Below are 20,702 nucleotides of genomic sequence, written 5' to 3' on the forward strand. Positions count from 1 at the left end.
ATAACGATAACGATAACGATAACGATAACGATAACGATAACGATAACAATAACAATGATAATAACGATAATAACGATAACGACGATAATGACGATAATGATGATAATGATGATAATGATGATAATGATGATAATGATGATAATGATGATAATGATAATAATGATAATAATGATAATAATGATAATAATGATAATAATGATAATAATAATAATAATGATAATAATAATAATAATAATAAATACACTGTTTTTAATAAGATTTACTTATTTACTTGTATTTTGACAAAAAACGTTTTTGTTACAATATTACCTCACCTAGATCTAAGTGACCCCACCCTCCAACTTGTCACTGTCTGCCGCGGCTGTTTCGACCGGACTGAGTCTCGCAAGTGGCCTGACAGGCTAGTGCTAGAACTTTTAAACTTTCTTCCCCCGGGTCCGGAATCTCCACCACTGCGCGTTCAAAAAGGGCGCGAGTTTTAAATACGCCTTGGGTCACTTAAGGCCACGTGAGGTAACTGAAGATTAATTAATTAAAGCGTGGAATGTTTTAATAAAAATAATAATAAGATACAAATCATAATTTTGTTGAAAGTATTGACTTTGAAACACAATACATACCGAACTATCAAAGATGTTACATAAAACGTATCAGAAATGAATGACGTCTCTTACATTTTCACTATCGTATGATATATGTATCCAAGCGCTTTTAAACAATTTGATTGGTAAACTTTAAACATTTCTCATTTAAAAATTATTATAATTTAGTGTTGGAATTTTTTTATCTTAAAAAGACTATATAGGAATCTGTCATTAAAGATGTTATACAGAGCTTGTCAAAATGCTACAAAATTGATAAAAATTTAATATCATATTCTGTATTCTCTTTCAAAGTTCGGGCCCTTTCAAATTGATTCAGATCGACAATTTAAATAAAAAGTTATTAATTTTTGAATATCCGAGTTTTACAAAGAAAAAGTGTAAACATTAAAAAATGCTACCAATATAATAATATTTTACACACAAGTAGATCATCAACAAACAAAAATATAGCAAAGTTTGAAACAATTTACAAAAAAATTTTTGAAAAAAAAATGCAGTAATAGTTATTTAGTCACTAAAACTACGTTTTTTACATTCTATTAGATTTTCCGTAACTATTTATGTACCTACATTTTTTTGTCTTTGGATTCCTGGAGAATTAATATCGGTGTTTTTAATATTTCCTGTATATTTTTAGTTAAGACAGTGCCTTCAGAACATCTTTACCCCATTGTTACGCTAAATCAAGGATACTCTATGTACACATACGCGCGTTTTTTTGCAAGCTAAATAAAAAATTATTATTTATGGACAAATATGGACAAATAGTAGATAATCAGAATCTATATAATATATAATTTTAAAAAACATTTAGGAATGTTTACGATGAAATTTGTTCAACTTTTTTTTATTTTTAGTTTTTTTGCAAAGTGAACAAAAAACGATTATTTATGAACAGATGTGGACAAAGTCTGAACAATTAATGCTATATTATCAGCTATATCAATTTTGTAAACATTTAAGTCATTTTGTAAAAATTTTTATCTTGGGATCCCAACTTCACAAACCTATTAATTTCGATATTTTTATAGACAATAAATGAGCGATTCTTTGGTCCTCTCTTATGTTTCTAGGAAAATAATATGATAATTATTTTAAACTTGATATTAGTAAATACGTTTTTCGTAGTCTCAATATCAACTAATTGTAAACATTTCTCTTTATTATAACTTGTAAATATTAATAAGCTTCTGATTTAATTTATTACAATCGGTTTAGAAAGGAAGTTTAAAAAGAAGTTTCATTATGTTTAGTTCGATTATGACAATAGTCTAATGTTATAATTATTGTAAATGCTATCTATTCCACATGTTTTTATATCAGGATCTTTACGACACCGACTTTCAGAATCGCATTTTTTAATTTAATTTTAAATTGGCATTGTATCAAATATAAAGAAACAAAACCAAACCTTTTTACGTTCATTTATAAATAAAGCTACTTTTCCAAGCCATGGGCAATTAAATATGTATAAAAGTGCGCAAATTAGAAACTTGTACATTGCTTCCTTATCATTAAAGACCGTTACCATTGCTCCTATTTTATTTCGCTCAGAAAGCTCCTCTTGTGAGGAAGCTTGTATTTTATTTAATGTATAATTTATTAGTATTTATTAGTTTGGCTTTCTCAGGAAGCTTAGAGAAAGTTTTATGAGCGAAATAAAATAAGAGCAATGGTAGCGATCTGTAATGATGAGGAAGCAATGTGCAAGTTTCTAATTTGCACACTTTTTTAATTAACCTTTTTATAAATTGATAGAGGGTCAGTTTTGTAGCACAAGGGTTTTACAATTGACGTAATTTTAAATTAATGTTGACTTTGAGAGTTTAGGCTACATGGTCCATACATGAACTTTGCATATGAACCTTTGATCACGTATAAAGCTGGGCCTAATCAACCAAATCTTAAAAAATTTATTATTATATATGAAATAGAGGTAGAAAAAACTGAGAAATATAATAGAATTATAAATAGCCTGATATCTCTCAAAATTTGCAGAAATTACTTTCTGAGAGCAATCACAAACATTTCTTAAAAAATTCAAAATTTTATAAAGAAAAAACCTTTTTACCGATTATCGCCAAATTCAATACCAACCTTCCCCCCTTTGATGATATTCTATATAAAATTATACGTATATACATTTTTTAAGTAAAAATTGGTAACCCTTTCACCGATCCTCGTTAAATTCAATAACAACCTTATTTAAATGATACTCTATCCATCAAATAACTTATATATTTTTTAGGTAGAAATCGGTAACCCCTTCATCGAACCTCGCTAAATTCAAAACAACTTTCCTTTAATGATACTCTATATAAGCTTTTTAGGCAAAAATTGGTGACCCCTTCACCGATCCTTGCCAAAATCAATACCACCTTTAATGATAAGGGATCCCCGGTCTCCCCTACTCTATCCATAAAAAAAATAACCTCAATATCTCAAAATTTGCGGAAATTAGAGCAATTACGTAGACTTTTTTAAACATAAATCGGTAACCTTTTTATTATTAGCAATTTTTCTAATTTTTTATATTTTTTAGTTTTTTTACCCCTATTTCATACACAGTGTTTTAGGGTTAAATGTCTTGACTTAAAATATGAACTTAGGACCTCAAAACAAGAAAAAATGTTCCTCTGGAGGTATGCCCGTAAACGCTTTGTTTAAGACATATTGACATCTAAACATTTTCATTATAAAATTTTATGAAATTAACCAAGTCTTTTCTTCGTCAGTGAAAAATTAACAAGAGTTGTATATTTTGACCAAACTGACTTTAATGTCGAAGATTCTTACATTACATTAACTCGACGTTTCGACACTATTTTTGTGTCCTTATCAAGAGATTTCTAAAAAGTATAAATAACGAAGTCATTACAAGCACATCGTTACAGAAACAAATATCGCACAAGGAACAATTAAAGTAAAAAGGAAATATTTACCTATCTTATCAAGTTCACGAAATTACTTTAGCCACACGTAACGTTTTTGCAGTTCTAGAAACTTTGTCAAACATTTTAAAAAAGAGTCGCAATCCAGAGAGAGCCGTAATCATAATGCGAACGGAACCGACAGGTGACACGTCGTTCCGAATCGAAAGACAGCGACTGACTAATAAAATAAAAAAATAAAAACATACACATAGAGAGAAATTATTAAGTAGCTCTTATAATTTTATCATATAGTGGATTGAGATTTTTAGTGTCCTTCTTTAAATTGATCGTGTTCATTTGTTCCTTTTTTTTTTATGTAAAACATTTCTGCAATCTCCCTCTTTTTCACATTTTATGAAATTGTTCCTGAAACAGGTCCTGACATTAATTTTTTACAACGAAGAATTATTCAAGCATGTGAAATAATAGCAGCTACTCACAAGTATCGCTCTGCTACGGCTGCCGTCATAGAAAGACGCCAAGCCTGTCACAATGTTCAAAAAAAGCCGTCACTTTGAACAAAATTTATAATTATGTAAAAATTTTCATATTTTCTAGTAATAAAGTAGTTGAAGCACAGTATTAAATTATTTATTATAACCTGATAACAATTTCATAAAATTTTATAATGAAAATGTTTAGATGTCAATATCTCTTAAACAAAGCGTTTACGGGCATACCTCCAGAGGAAATTTTTGTTTGTTTGAGGTTCTAAGTTTATATTTTAAGTAAGGACATTTAACCCTAGAACACCCTATGTAATTTTTTAAGATTTGGTTGATTAGACCTAGCTTTATACGCGATTAAAGGTCCATATACGAGGTTTACGAAAACAAAGCTTCCTCTATGAAGAAGCAATATACATTAATGTTCCTTTAAAAACCCAAAATAGTTTTGACAAGTTGTACACCAGCGTCCGTAGAGTATAAATGTATGCTGTGGTACTCTCGCACTAAGAGAATTTTGTGTTATATTTTACCATTGAATTTACTACAAACTTAGGACAACTTGGCAACTAAGGAATTTTTGAAATATACAAAAAACATTTTACAAACAACGTGATAAAAATTACCAAGCATATTAGTATGTTTTGAAAAATTATTGAAATTTCCTAGATATATTTTAGTAAAATTAATCAAACATATTTTATATTTTAATGTAATAGATATTAATATTCTTTATTGGTAGATATTAATCAGAATAGCTCGCATAAAATTCTTTATAGTAACATATTGTCCCACAATTATCATGATTTCAAGGTAAATTCTAAGAAAAAATTCTCTCTGTGTGTTGATTACATTATCATATTAATAACATTTTGAATGAGCAAAAATATGTAAACTTTTTGACCACTGAGTTACCTAAACTATTACAAAAAATTTCCATAGTTCAAAGAAATCAGATGTAGTATCAATGGATATCCAGCTCATAATGCATTTATAGCCTGTATTAAATAATGTATATATTTCATAGTCTTCGCCTTTATTTGATTTTACGCTACCGCATGGTTTTTGTGTTCTGAGAAGGACTATCAAAGCAGTCATTTATAATAATATTTCTACATATATTATATTATATATATTGTTATATATTTTTTAAAAAATAAAAGAATGTATTAGAACTGCATATGCTAATATTAATCAGGAAACTGTAAGAGAAATCAAGGAATCGATCACTTATCATCTACAAAAATGTATCAAAGGCATTATGTTGAGTATTTGTTAAAATCAATTTTCTTTACCAATCTTTCTAAAATAATTATTTCATTGCCTATGTCTCTGTTCTTATACATTTTTGGATTTGTCATACTCAAAGTCACATAAAAGTAGAATCATACTGTTATAGATCATCACTGGATTGATCTTTATTTCAGCTATTACAACGCGATAATGCTGTCCTATTTAAGAAAATATGGATAACCTTGAAATCTCGAAAAATATGACCTTGAGAACAATTTTTTTGCCTGTCATAATATTTGCCCCTTCAAAACAATATAAACAAATAATATATAATATTTTTTTGACATTCTTTAGCATCATTAAAAACAAGTAAGATATTTAAAATGTTTAAGTTAAGTGGAATATCTTTAACATATACACCTAAATAACTAAATCTAATAAAAACAAATACACGATGTCTGCTACAAACTTTGTTGGCAAAACAAATCAGTATGAACATAACAGAATCCTTCAACAAAATATAATGAAATTGACTGCAGCACTTAGTACACTTCATTTAAATGAATTATGAAGTGACAGATTCTGCTCGGTTTCTGCTGGAAATCTACTATCAGATTATGTCAATAGACTTTGCTGGCACAACATAAGATTAATGAACGCTGTTGATACTACAATCTATCACAATATTCTGTTTGAATTTGTTGGCGAACTACTAGCATATTGCTAGTCTTTTGCTTACAAAATATTTATATGTATGTACCATACGCACGCACATACACACGTACTACATACGTCGTGTACCATAGAAAACTTACAATGCACTGTTATGAAACGCGTACATAACGATAAATGTCACACTAATTTTTTCTACTTTTTCTCGACTTTTCTTTATTGCAGCGTGTAACAATGATAATAATAATTTGCACATAGGACGCTGTAATTAATATCACACACTATCAGGGCTGCTGGTCTCTTGGTCGCAGTCTGGCTCGAGTTCTTCTGCCTCACCCTCGTCACTTTCGCTTGATGGACTTGGCTGTTCTAGTTGATATTGATTAAAGCTGTGCCTTGATGCGTGATTTTGGTGCTGATGATATAGCAGGTCATGATGATGGTAGCAATGGCCCCGATCATCAACCACTCGCTGCGGCGATAACTCGTTGATCGGGATGTTATGCGATCGTCGGCGCAGTCTACGATGACAGATCAGACAGAACATCAGGATCACCAAGATACTGCCGACCGCATAGGCTATCGGCATTGTGTAGCTGTCTGCCGGTATTGCCGCGACACCTGCAATTCGCATTATGATATGCATCCGCATATACAAATGATTTTACAGGATATTTTTTAAAAAACGGTCCAATACTTTAATAATATATAGTATTTAAAGGGATCCTATAGTGGCAGTAATTGAGATTATATTGCTGGTACGTTGATAGCGACAGGTGTGCGTGCAATAAGGAGAAAGATTGTGGCGAAAGTACGGTCTGGAGAGAGCTGGAGAGGACGAGAGCAGCAGAGCAAGGAGGTGTGGAGGTGCGAGAAGGTGGAGGCGATAAGGTTAAGAAAGGGTGGAGACAATAAAAAGGAGAAAAGGTAAGGAAAGTGACGGGAGAGAGGTGACCGTTACGGCATAGACGTGAGGTAATATAGAGGGACGATAAAACGGAAGGCAGTGACGCGCAAGCGAGCATAGGCTAGTTCGGATATAGAAGGGATAACTACTAAAAGTGCTTTCAGCCATAGGATAGATAACGAGTAGGAGAGATAGGCAAAGGTAAAAACGGCGGATGGAGACAGAGAAGGAAATGGAAATAGAGAGTAAACAGCAGGGAGATAAAGGAAAGAGGAAAGAAGGCGAAGGGGAGAAGAAAGCAAGAGGCAGGCTTACAAAGGCGGAGGAGCTTGCCAAACAAAGAGGAAGAACGGACAGCCTAGGATCGGTCAAAGATCTCATCCAGAAAAGAAAAAGAAAAGAGATAGAGGAAGAAGCGGCTAGAGCAGAGAAAAAAATTCTTGAAAAATTTAACGAAGCAAGAAGGGTCAACAGATCACTGCCAGCGGAGATTAAAAAAGAAGAAGAGGGTAAAGGAAACATGGCGGCAGAAGATCTGTTAAAACAGATATTAAGGAAAATAAAGGAACAAAAGAAGGAAAGGAAAAAAGATAAAGAGAAAATAAAAAACGAAGTTAAGGGATTAAAGGAGGAATTAAAGAGGAGCGAGGAAATATGAGAGAAGCAAAGAGAAGCGCTAGAAGAAAGGGTAAAAAAGCTAGAAGAGAAGATAGATGTGAAGGACGCAGAAGAGAATGAAGGCAGGGAGTTGATAGGGAAAATGAAGGAGATAAAAAGAAGTATGGAGATGACGGAGAGAAGAAGGAGGAGAAACAACATAATCGTGAAAGAAGAGAAAATAGGAAACGACAAGGAAAGGAAAGAGAAATTCGAAAAGCTGATGGAAGAATTAAACAAAACAAAAAGGATCACTGAAGAAATACAAGAAATAGGATTGGAAACAATAAAATGAGGTTGCTGAGATGCAAAAACTGGGAATCCAAAAAAGACATTATGAAGTTTTCTGGATGATGATCTCACCAAAGAGGAAAAACAGATACAAACAGAGATAAGAAAGATAGCAAGGGAGAAGAGAGAAAAAGAAAAAAGTATCACGATTGGTTACCAAAAAATATGGAAGGACAACAAGGAATGGAGATGGAACGAGAGTAAAGGAAGGTTAGAGGAGAGGAATTACTTTCATAGGGCATAAAGAAAAGAAAGAGGACAAAGAAATGGAAAGCACAAGAAACAAGAGAAGGAAAGAAGAGACACAGGAGGGGAGACAGGAAGAGGGAAAGAAAACAGAAGAAACACTGAACACTACAGATGATGTCAGGGAGGACGGAGGAAGTATAAAGGAGGAGGGAGAGAAAGTCACTGGAGGATATGATAGAGAGGAGGAGGAGGAAAATAAAGAGGGAGAGGAAGGAGAAAACAGGAGGGGGGAGGAGACGTGGAAGGTGGTCTTCTGGAACGTAGCAGGTATAACAAATAAAGATAAGGACTTCTGGGAAGGGATAAAGGAGTGGGATGTAATTGTTATGATGGAGACATGGATGGATGAGAAAGGATGAGAGAAGGTGAAAGAAAAGTTACCAAAAGAATTTAGATGGAGAGTACAGATAGCGAACAGGAGGAATAGGAAAGGTAGAGCGTGCAGAGGCATGTTAGTAGGAATAAGGAGTGGGTTAGAAGAGATAAAGGAAGGAAGAAGGAGGGAAGAGGAAAAAGGAAAAATAGAAGTTAAGATAAGAATAGGAGAAGAAATCTGGAGAATAATAGAAGTATATATAAACAAAGACATAGATAAGAAGGCTTGAAGAAGTGCACGGAGGAGAGAGAAATAGGAGTAAGGACCATAATAGGTGGAGATTTTAATGCGAGAACGAGAGAGGAGGGAGGTTGGGAGGAGGAAGTCGAGGAAAAAGGGAAAGAGAGAGGAAGAAAATCTAAAGACAAGAAGATGAATAAGGATGGCAGGACACTACTAGAATTTATCGAGGAAAGAGGATGGATGATCTTAAACGGAGGTACAAAAGAAGATGAGGAAGGAGAATGCACATACACAGGAGGAAAAGGTGAAACAGTTATAGACTACATTATAGGAGATGAGGATATCAGAGGAAAAGTGGAAAGACTAGAAGTAGGAGAAAGGGTAGACTCAGACCATCACCCTTTAATGCTATGAATAAGAGGTAGCGCAAGGAGAAAGTAGAGAAGGAAAGAGGTGGAAAGGATAAAAAGAAGAGGAATATGGAGCGAAGAAGGAAAAACGCAATTCGGTGAGAGGTTAGGGAAGATAGGAGGAAATAGAGAGTTGCAGGATGAGATAGAGGAAGGAACGTCAAAGATAAGAAAAGTATTAGAGAAGAACGAAAAAGAAAAGGGTAGAGGAGATAACAAGAACAGAAGAGGATGGTGAGATGAAGAGTGCAAGGGGAGAAAGAGAGAAGTGAGGAGAGAACTAAGAAAATGGAGAAAAGGAAAAGGAGAGGTGGAAATATATAGAGTAGGGAGGAAAAAGTATAGAAAAGTATGTGAAAAAAAAGGAGGAGAAGGATAGGATGATCAGAGAAATAAGAGAGGCGAGAACGGAAGTTAAGGTATGGGAGTTGATAGGTAGAGTAAGGAAAAGAAGGAAGAGGATGAACGAAAAGATAAAGTTGAAAGAATGGAAAAAATACTTCATGGAGCTAATGGGTGGTGTGGAGAACAGGGTTGTGAAAGGAGAAGAAGGAAGGAACAGACAAGAAGAGGAAGAGATAGAACTGGAGGAGGTTAGAAACGTAATTAAGAAATTGAAAACAGGGAAGGCAATAGGCAAGGACGGAATTCCGAACGAGGCATGAAAATTTGGAGAAGAAGAGATGGTGAGATGAATATGGGAAATATGTAAACGGGTATGAAGAGGGGAAGGCTGGCCGGAACATTCGAAGGAAGGTGAGATAATACCAATAGTGAATAAAGGAGAAGGAAGAGAGATGAAGGACTACAGAGAGGGATAACGATCATGTCTTCGATGTACAAGATATACACGGCGGTTCTAGCAGAAAGAATAAGGAAAGAAGTAGAAACGAAGAACTTGATTCCCGACAACCAAGCAGGATTTACAAAAGGAATGGGGACGATAGATCAAATATTTGCACTGAACTACCTGATAAACAGACAACTGGGAAATGAGAAAGAGAAGACGACAGTGCTACAGTGCTTTGTAGACTTGAAGGCGGCGTTTGACTCAGTAGATAAGGAAGTCTTAATTAAGGCAATGAAAGAGAGAAAAGTAAGGCAAGGATTGATAGACAGGGTAGAGGAAGTGTTGAAAGAAACCAAAAGCAGCGTGAGAAGGGGAGAAGAAAGAGAGGACTCATTTTGGATAGCGAAAGGATTAAGACAAAGATGCCCGCTAAGCCCGATACTGTTTAATTTACTAATTGCAGACATAGAGGATTACATGAAAAAGAGTAGATGGGGGGTGTAAGATTAAGAGGAGAAAAGATATATACTTTAATGTATGCAGATGACATAGCAGTACTAGCGGAGGAGGAACAGGACATGAGATCTATGATAAGCAGGCTAGAGGGGTATTTAGACAGAAAGGGTTTAACGCTGAGTATAGAGAAGACAAAGATAATGAGATTTAGGAAGGGAGAAGGGAGGAAGAAGAAGTATGATTGGAGATGGAAGGGAAATAAATTAGAAAAGGTTAAAGCATAGTGTAAGGATACATGGTGTGCTCAATTGGTGTCTTTCTTTCTCTAAATTTGTTTCTCTCTCCTGCTGTTCACGTCGAATTGTGTAAGCAGCGGTACCACCACTAAAAGTAACTAGGAAATAAGAAATTTGAACGGATTATGTTGCAAAACTGCTTCCTGAAAATGTATTGCAACGATGAATGATATTTGAAGATACGTTATACTGTATTTATTAGAAATTATTGGAAAGTATTATTGTTTAGGGCTTTAATGATTTCTCAACAAATAGAGTATTAAAGAAAATTTTAAAAAATAATACTTGTAAAGCCTTATGTACAAAGAATGTAATAGTATTAAAATTGCAATACTTCCTTTTTTCGAATGTTTTAATGCTTCTGACTATTTTTTCCTTTACTGGTTTTGAATAAATTAACGCAAAAAGACAAAATTATTGTCATCGATTAATGGCATGAACAAAGCCTAACCTTCTGCCCGATGATAATGTATATATTACGTATAAAAGCACTCTAGTATCTTACTGGCTCAAAGGATGTGGCGATAACTTTGGTGGCCCGTAAAAGTAACATAACAATTATTAATTTGATATGAAATTGGCGTTTAAAAATATGAATAATTCTACAGAATAGGGCCTTTTCCGAATTTTGATATTTTCTTGCGGTTTTCTTGGTAAAAACCTTTATTGTGACTCCGAAAGTGATAATCAATCGGGGGAGTCCGAAACATATGCACCCTACCTATTTTTTTTTACCTATTTTTACTTTATTTTTAATAAATGTCTAGATTAAGAGCGACCTCACCGATTTCAATGACCTTGATATATGTTATGACCCCAAATGACCTTCAGAAGGTTTTAGCCGTCGCTCGTTATTCGTTAAAAAGTTATTAACAAAAAAAAGTTTAGAAAATATAGCAGTTATTTTGAGCATTGGAAGGCATAAATAACTAATATATATGTCAAAATAGTTCACGCATACATTTTTTACGCGAACCGAGGTTTACGCACACCTCCCCCTGCTTTCGGGGAAGGTGCGGTAGTCCCGAAATAGTTCACGCATACACTTTCCACGCGAACCGAAATTCACGCACACCCCCCCTGCTTTCGGGGGAGGTGCGGTAGTCCCGAAATAGGGCGGTCCGAAAGCAGGGAGGGTGTGCGTGAACCTCGATTCGCGTGGAAAGTGTATGCGTGAACTATTTCGGGACTACCGCACCTCCCCCGAAAGCAGGGGGGGGTGTGCGTGAATCTCGGTTCGCGTGGAAAGTGTATGCATGAACTTTTCATGCGTGGAAAGTTAATATGCGAGATGCCACATGGGTTAGTGACGCGCTTTAAACAGTTAAATACCTTTGAAGCGCGTCATCTAACCTACGTATTTTTCAAACTTTTTTTGTTAATAACTTTTTAACGAATAACGAGCAACGGCTAAAACTTTCTGAAGGTCACTCGGGGCCATGACCTTGACAACATATATCAAGGTTATTGTAATCGGTAAGGTCGCCCTTAATCTAGACATTTATCAAAAATAAAGTAAAAATAGGTAAAAATAATAGGTAGGGTGCATATTTTTCGGGCTCCCCCGATTGATTATCACTGTCGAAGTCACAACAAAAGTTTTTACCAAAAAAACCGCAAGAAAATATCAAAATTCGGAAAAAGCCCTATTCTGTAGAATTACCAAAATATGTATTGGCGAAGTATAATATAACTAATTATAGGTATACATAATCAACGAAAAATTAAATTATTGAAATTTAATATAATTTATTAATTACTTGTTACAATTTCATGTATTTTTGATTACATTTCTTATTTCTGTTTCAATAATTTTACCTATTTCAAATTAATTTGTTTACAACACAAGGTGGTACATCAATAAACCGCTTAAAAGGAAAGTCGATACACGACAATTAGATCTTTGGAAAAAAATTTGTCGTCACACCTTTTACATTTAAAATATTATTACTGATATTTTTGAAGAGAGAGAGGTGATTAATGTTTGTAAAAAAAAATGCAAAGAAGCAAAAATAATTAGTATAACAACTTTTATTCGTAATTGGACTTTTCTTCTGAAAAGGTAGTTGAAAATGTTTAATAACAAGAGATTTAATATTATATTTATATAAATATAATTTTGAAACATTCTTTCAGTGATGTTAGAGGGAATCGTTAGTTACAATTAACGAAATTAAGAACGAATTTTAATGTAATGAAAATAAAAATGCTTGCGCATCAATCGATATGCATTGTATAACAAGGAATGCATTTAAAAGCATGAAAAGTTTGGAAGCCTATGAATTGACTGAAATTCATTTTTGAATGTTCATTTCAATGTACTGAAACTTTCAATGCATGTCAATTAATTTCCGATTGGTATTACATTTTTTGACATGATAATTAGAAAGGAGAATATGTAAAGAAATCCCAATTTGTTGGCATTTCATATTTTACTATATTTTTGCTACGAATTTTTGAATCGTGAAATTTATGTTGTTGGTTTCTTATATATACATTAATATTTGAACAATTGTCATTAAAAAAAAAAATTAGAACAAAAAGTAATATTAATAGAAAAATTATTGTATTGATATTTCATACAATCATTTGTTTACATGTATGACAATCTGGAAATAAAAAAATAACCATAATGACAATAAAAAAATTATTTTTTAACAAATGTGTACAATTTTTGGTATAAAATAATATATAATGTCGGTATTAAAAAAATACTTTGTTAGAATAAAGGACAATGTAATACCACATTTATTTTTTTTATCTACATATGAAACTTGGCCCTTTTAAATAATTTCACTATATTTTTTTTTAACACCGACATTATCATTTATACTTATACCAAAAATTGTAAACATTTGCTAAAAAATAATTTTTTGATAAATTATTGGTAGCAGTCCTATTTTTATATAGATATGGTTTATATATAAGACTTTGATAAGAATACTACTCCACAGGGTACATCTTGGGCAATGCTAATGCCGGCGGTAGCCGATTTAAAACGTGGAAACATAGCAAAAAATTGTCGGACATTATTTGTCGTAAAAATTTGAAATTTTGTTTATTTGGATTAATGCGTTTTGTAGAACATTAAATTATCTTTAAAATGAGAGAAAACAATTTTTTTTTTTACCAAAATTGAGGGAGATAATTCAGGTTGAATTCAGAAAAAATAAGGCCTCTTTATTATACAGTTCACATGTTATTCAGGGGAATTCTATTTATTTAAATTTTTTCAAGTCGATTTTTAATTGCAAACCGACCTGATCCCATAATTTCAACTATACTGTCATAAAGGCAATATATACAACATTTTATGTGATTTTTTTTCAGAATTTTAAAAAGGGTCCTTTCTTTGAAAAATGTACATTAAAAACTTTAAAACAATTTTTTGTCCTCATACAATAATATCTCGTCTAAATGAATATTTTTACAAAAAAGGTCATTAAAAAACTACGAAAATCATATCCTAGTTATTCTACATTAATTGTTTATAATGATACTTTTGCGTCTAAATAAATTAAGTGAAATGAGGACAGAAAATTACATTTTTCCAAACAGACACACAACTTTCAATATAATTGAAATAAAAATGCTGTATATGGTCAACAAGACTTCTTTTGCATGTACTAACGATAATTAAATGATAAAAATTCAACTTTTGGTGGTAAAACATAGCCTCCTATTTTTTTCGGCCATCCTTCCCGCATCACTTCATTTTTAGGTAACTGAAAAAAATTCACAGCTTCCTCACACGAACCCCCGTTGTTTTATTTCTTCAACTTTTAACAATACATCGCACCATTTTTATTTTAAATTTATATATTGTCACTGTTTACCACACAAAACAATGTACCGTACTTCTAATTATTGTATATATGTACAACTTGACTTATGATTATACATAAACAAACACGAGTGGCATAAGCGGCATGAGTGTGACAAGAATGCATGAACATGTGCCAATATTACAACACCAAAAATGTTTTACTTCTAGACGTTTGCTACTCTGTTTACACAATTCGACACGAGTGACGTCATTACCCGAATTCCCCCAGGCAATTGAGCACACCATGTAATCCTTAAACCATGGGTTAAAGAGTTCAAATATCTAGGGTACACATTGAAGGAGAATGGAGGGCAGGAGGCGCACATTAACTCTTGCCCCGCAAACGTTTTTTTGGCACCTTTACGCCGCAAACCTGGGTCGTTTTTGTCCTGACGTTTTTTTTTAAGTGTTAAAGGGCTGCAAAAAATCTGAAAAAATTTATGATGGTGTTTCAAAGCTTCACTTTGAAATATCAATCATAAAATTATAAACAATTTAATTTTTTCACATAATTTGTATTTAAAAAATGGAGCAACTAAGGGTAAAATCATTTGTTTACTCAAAAAATCATAACTTTAAGACAAATGAAGATATCAAAATGAATAAAAAAGGAAATTGAAGGGGAAAAAAATAGCTTTCATAAAAAAGTATTGCATGCAATTATTTTGAAATTAAATGCTTAAGTTTGCGACCTCAAAATTGCCAATAAATTAGCCCCAAATTTTGTAGTAAAAACAGTAATAAATGTATAATAATTCAAAAATTAGTAATAAAATCAATAAAAAGTCAATAGTTAAGGGTCACAACATTCTTCTCCTCGCGAGGACGCAATATTCGAGAAACTTTCTCGCCCGACCATTGCGCCATTTCCTAGAAAAACTGAACAAAAATATTTTTGTAATTTTTTTTTCGCGGTCAGATGTTTTTGTGACACTTTTACGGACACAATGAATACTTTAAAACGAAAAAAATTACTTACGTTTTTGGGCAACGTTCGCCGCAAACCTAGGTCGTTTTCGTCCTTTCAAGAATTGACGTGTCTCCTGTGACGGCCGGAGGGGGACTGGCGCCTTGAAACTCGGTAGGCGGGTTCTCGGGGAGCATAACTTTTTTTACTCTCTACCCGTTTTCAAAAGTTACAACTACATTTGATTTTTGCCCGGACGAAAACGACCCAGGTTTGCGGGTTAAGGGTTAAAGAAAGGAGAAGGAAGGCGGCAAGAGTAATAAGAGAAGTTTGGTGGATAGGAAAGAGGATGTGGAAAAAAGATTGGAAAAGAAGGATCTGGCTATACGATACTTTGATATGGACGGTAATGGGATACGGGGCAGAAATATGGGGATGAAAGGAAAGGAGGGAGGTAGAAGGGATACACGAGAGATATCTCAGATGGATAGTCGGATTAAATTGAAGAACCCCAGGGTACATGGTTAGAGATAAACTGGAAAGGGAAAAAATGAGAGCCAGAGAAGGCAAGAGAGCATGGAAGTTCGAAAGAAAGCTGGAAAAAGGTAAGGGAAGAGAAATAGCAAGAAAATGTTTAAAGGAAATGAAAGACAGATGAAAGAAAGAAAGGATAATAGGCAGATGGGAGCAGGAGAGAAAAGATTACTTGGAAGGGATCGGTGTAGAAGTTGGAGGGGAGGAGGAGTTGATAGGAGGTATTGGAATATAAGGAGAAATCGAAGCAAAGACACGAAGGGATGGAAAAGATCATGGAATCTAGATACAATAGGTGGTATAAGTTTATAAGGAAGGACGGGATTCCGGATTATCTAAAGAAGGGATGGGAGGAGGCAAGATGGAGCAGAATTGCAAGGTTTAGACTAGGCAACGAAGTTAGGGAGGGACTATACTGGGAAAAAAAAGAAGATAGAAAATGCAGGATACGTGAGAAAGAAGAGGAGACGTGGAAACACGTCTGGGAAGAGTGTTCAAGATGGGAGGATTGGGATGGAGAAAGTTGGCAGGACGTGGTAGGGAGGATATTGGGCGAAAAGGGAGAGAGGGAAGAATGGATGAAGGCGATAGAGGAGATGAGGTAGGACGGAGAGAGGAGAAAGGAAAAGAAGGTTACTTGGTAGATGGTAAGAATAATCGTTTAATTACAGATAAGGTCAGAAAGAAGGAGAGTACGTGACAAAGAGAAATGGAGTGCAGAGCGAAGGTAATAGTAGAGAAAAAGACACTGGAGAAGTTGATAAAGGAACAAACAAGTGAGATAATGAGTGGGCTGAAGGAAGAAATAAAGGATCAGAGAGAGGAGATTGAGAGATTGAGAAAAAAAGTATGTAGACTGAAACAAGGCACAGGGAAAAGGAAGAGAGACGATAGCGAAGAGAGCAGGGGCAGGCTAGAGGAAAGGAAATAGTGGTTCGATGACGATGGGAGGAATGATAACGAGAGAAGAAAGAAGAACGTGATAATAGGGATAGAAAAGAACAGATGGATAGGAAAGAGAACGAACTGGGAGAAGGTGAAGCAGCTGTTTACAGAGGGCCTGAAGATAAGGGTGGAAGTGAAGGAAGTAAGCGTGATAGGGCTGAGAGGAGAATGGCTGACGATGCTGGTGAGGATGGGAAGCGAGGAGGATAAATGGAGGGTGTTAGACGCGAGAAGGAGGGAAGGGAGCAGGCTAAAGGTTAAGATGAACGAGGACAAATCTATAGAGAGGAGACTCAGAGAAGAAGAGGAGAAGAAAAAGAAAAAGAAAAGGAGGGAGGAGGATGGCGGGAGACCAAGAAGATCTGCGGAGGAGGAGATAGCAAGCAAACTAGAGGAGAGCCTGCTGATGGACACAGACGAGGATGAAGAAGAAAGGAAGAGAGGAAAAGCAAAGAACGAATAAGGAAGAAGGAAATCTAGCAAACATCAGGAGAAGGAAATTATGGGAGAATACGGCCGGATTAAACAATACTTTTGATTTTTTGATTTTGATTTTGATCTAAATGAGATTGATTTTGGTTTTGATTTAGATTTTGATTTAGATTTTTTGCAAATGAGTTGTAAGATTGCACAAAAGCCAGGGAAAGAAACAAGAATGTATGAAATGTACAGGGTTGGGTACGTCCCTTTAAAAACGCCCTTTAAGACCCCTTGGGGTAAATAAAGTATGCATTTATCTATCTAGTGGCAGTAATTACCGACATTCCTTTTGAAGTGAAACTTCTTTAGGCACGGTAGTGAATTCGATTCGCGATACGAAAAAGTGTAACGGAAGTGAAACTTCTTTGGTACGGTAGTAAGATCGATTGTGCGACACGGAAAGTGTAACGAAAATTCGACCAACAGGCGTACGAAATGAAACTTTTTTGGTACGGTAATAAGTTCGATTGTGCGACACGGAAAGTGTAACGATAATTCGACCAATAGGCGTACGAAATGAAACTTCTTGGGTACGGTAGTAAGTTCGATTGTGCGACACGGAAAGTGTAACGAAAATTCGACCAATAGGCGTACGAAATGAAACTTCTTTAGTACGGTAGTAAGTTTGATTGTGCGATACGAAAAGTGTAACGAAAATTTGATCAATAGGCGTACGACGTTGGCAAGACGGTTCTTCTTCTGGCACGGTAGTAAGTTCGATTATGCGACACGAAAAGTGTAACGAAAATTTTCGACCAATTGGCGTACGAAATGAAACTTCTTTAATTGGTACGGTAGTAAGTTCGATTGTGCGACACGAAAAAACGTCACGAAATAGTGTCACGAAAGTTCGACCAACAGGCGTACAAAGTGAAACTCCTTTTGGATCGGTAAGTAAATTCGATTTTGCGACTCGAAAACGCGTCACGAAAATTTGATCAGGGGTACGGCATTGACAAGACGGATATAGTGAGAACTGCGTATAACACTATATTTTCGAGTTGCGGGCGGCTTGGAGTGACTAATTCGGTTGCATTGTTTTTGTATTAATTTCTGAAAAGTTATGGCAAAGCCTTGCCTTCAGAAGTTTCACTTTTAACGCGCGTGGCGACCACACGCATGATTTTTTTTTTTTAAGAAATCTTTGAATTGGCTTTACAGAATTGCAAAACTCTTTTATAAAATTAAAGTACGCATAAAAATCTAGAGCATAACACAGAATTTCATATCAGAAACAAAAAAAAATTAAAAATTTGAGCACACACAGCTGTCACCTGACGACAATATTTGCTTAAACAAAAATACTGCAGTTTATATATACAAAATGATACACTTGCACTAGGGACAACACGTAGAAACAATATTGTGCAAATAGAACTAAGATTCAAAGTCTAAAAAAAAAGATTTTCTTTAATAAAGTTGTATTAAACAGAGGCACATGCTGGTTGATAGGATGAGCAGTGTAGCGAGAATGGCGTAGCAATCGGACAAGGACAGATATCAATAGTTAGACAAAGACGGATATAGGCCAATAACATAGAAAACAGGATTAGAAATGTTGACATTATCGAGAAAGTTCGGCCTTCGCTATAGGATCCCCTTAATAAATAAAAATATCAAATCAACATAAATCAAGAAAAGTATATGTTTGTTCCGCCAATAAGTGATTAACAAGAAAAACTTTATTTTTATTCAACAACATTTGGCAATGTCGTGATAATTCGACCATTGGTTTTGGTCGGATTAATCGTCACGTTTCGACCATGGGATTTGGTCTTTTCTAAATTGATATAATCTTTGATACTTATGTATAATTGTATAAGCATCTTATTTTTATTGAATTAAATTATTAATAAAAATTATTAATTTTCACATCCGAAATATCATTTAAAAAATCTTAAATTCGTAATAGACATTCTCTTAGAGAACGACTACCCGTTGACATTCATTTTTAACACTAATAATACTAGAATTAAATCTCTGCTAAACAAATGCACTCGAAAACAGAATGAACCTCCACCAACAAACAAAGAGAGACAACGTATATGGTTTACAGTACCATATGTCTCTAATATATCTCGAAAAATTTAAAAGAGCTGTTACAGATGTTAACTTATCGTTCTATAGTCTGAATAAACTTGATAAGTTTATTAAAGTGCAGAATGATATTCTCCCTACACCCAATCAAATAAAAATGTAGTGTATAAAATTTCATGTAAAAATTGCGATGCGTCATATGTTGGTCAGACGATGAGGCAATTAAAAACGAGAATTTCGGAACATCGTAACCACATTCGCAGAAATACAACAACCTAGTCTGTTATTACTGAACATAGAATTAATTTCGACCATGAATTTGATTGGGAGAACGTTGAAATCCTAGATAGGGGACGATATTTAGGAAAACGACTTGTTTCAGAGATGTCTCATATCAAGCTACAAAAAAATAGTCTCAACTTGCAAACGGATACAGAGTTTATGCACCATGCATAAGTGTCTATTCTAAATAAATTGTAAACCATGCCCAGAGTAACAATTTGCGTCGTATCGCCTGACATTGCCTATACATAGAATTTTTAGTTTCATTTCTTATTGTCTCCATCTACACGTTTATAATTTTATTGTTTATACACCGAATATTTATTAGTTTTATTTTCTTGCTTATTTGACCGACACGTTTTATAATTTGACTTGACCTACACGTTTACAATTTTCATTGTTTATACACCGAATATTTATTAGTTTTATTTCTTACTTATTTGACTTACACGTTGTATAATTTGACTTAAAACATCTGCCTGTTAATACCGTTTCGTGCGTCGTGCCGTCGGGATCTCAGAATCCCTTGTACAGATTATACATTTTTTTTTGTGATGTTCACACCACATTTATATACCCGCCTCGCTTGGCTTATTTTGATGCATTTGTTCTCCAGACTATTTGGTAAGTTACCATAGAATTTTTAATTAATACTTGGTGTAATAAGGGAACTACTTTTACAGATATGGATCTAGTAGTTTTTTCAATTTCGTTCTTTTTGAAATCTTCAAGCAGGAAACTTACCACTTTGGAATGGAGAACTGTGCAATATTTTAATTTTATTTGTCGTTTAATATCGCTGAAGATGGCTCGATCTATGAGCTGAAACGTTCGATTGTATTTCATTTGGAATGGATTTGGAATAAATCAGTGATTCTGATCATCTACGCACAGACAACTGCGTTTTACTCTCATAGCCATCCTATTACGAATTTCCAATTTCGAGAGTCCTAAATTATTATTTTATTTAAATTATTAAATTTATTACGAAAAATATTACCTTAGCCAGTATTCGAACCTGGAACTTCCCTCATTCCGTGTAGGGCGTCGTACTAATTCGACCACCGAGGCATGTGATAATATTTATCGCAATAACAGGTTAATACATGTAAGACACTATATGTCGCCCGCGTAAATATAAACGATTAGTTTGTCATGTTCGCATATTATAAATAATTTCATGAAAG

The 20,702-nt window shown here is 34.2% G+C and overlaps 1 protein-coding gene across 1 annotated transcript in view; it reads right to left on the minus strand.

Moving 5' to 3' along the window:
• Positions 1-5,720: 5,720 nt before the first annotated feature.
• Positions 5,721-20,702, minus strand: part of LOC112457919 — an 88,896-nt gene continuing 73,914 nt past the window's right edge. The window contains exon 3 of the mRNA XM_025021235.1: positions 5,721-6,510. Coding sequence (XP_024877003.1) covers positions 6,164-6,510 — 347 coding nt within the window. The 3' untranslated portion in view covers positions 5,721-6,163. The remainder of the gene's footprint in view (positions 6,511-20,702) is intronic.

This window comes from Temnothorax curvispinosus, unplaced genomic scaffold, assembly GCF_003070985.1.
Source record: "Temnothorax curvispinosus isolate PA1 unplaced genomic scaffold, ASM307098v1 QBEX01008436.1, whole genome shotgun sequence".
Lineage (NCBI taxonomy): Eukaryota > Metazoa > Arthropoda > Insecta > Hymenoptera > Formicidae > Temnothorax > Temnothorax curvispinosus.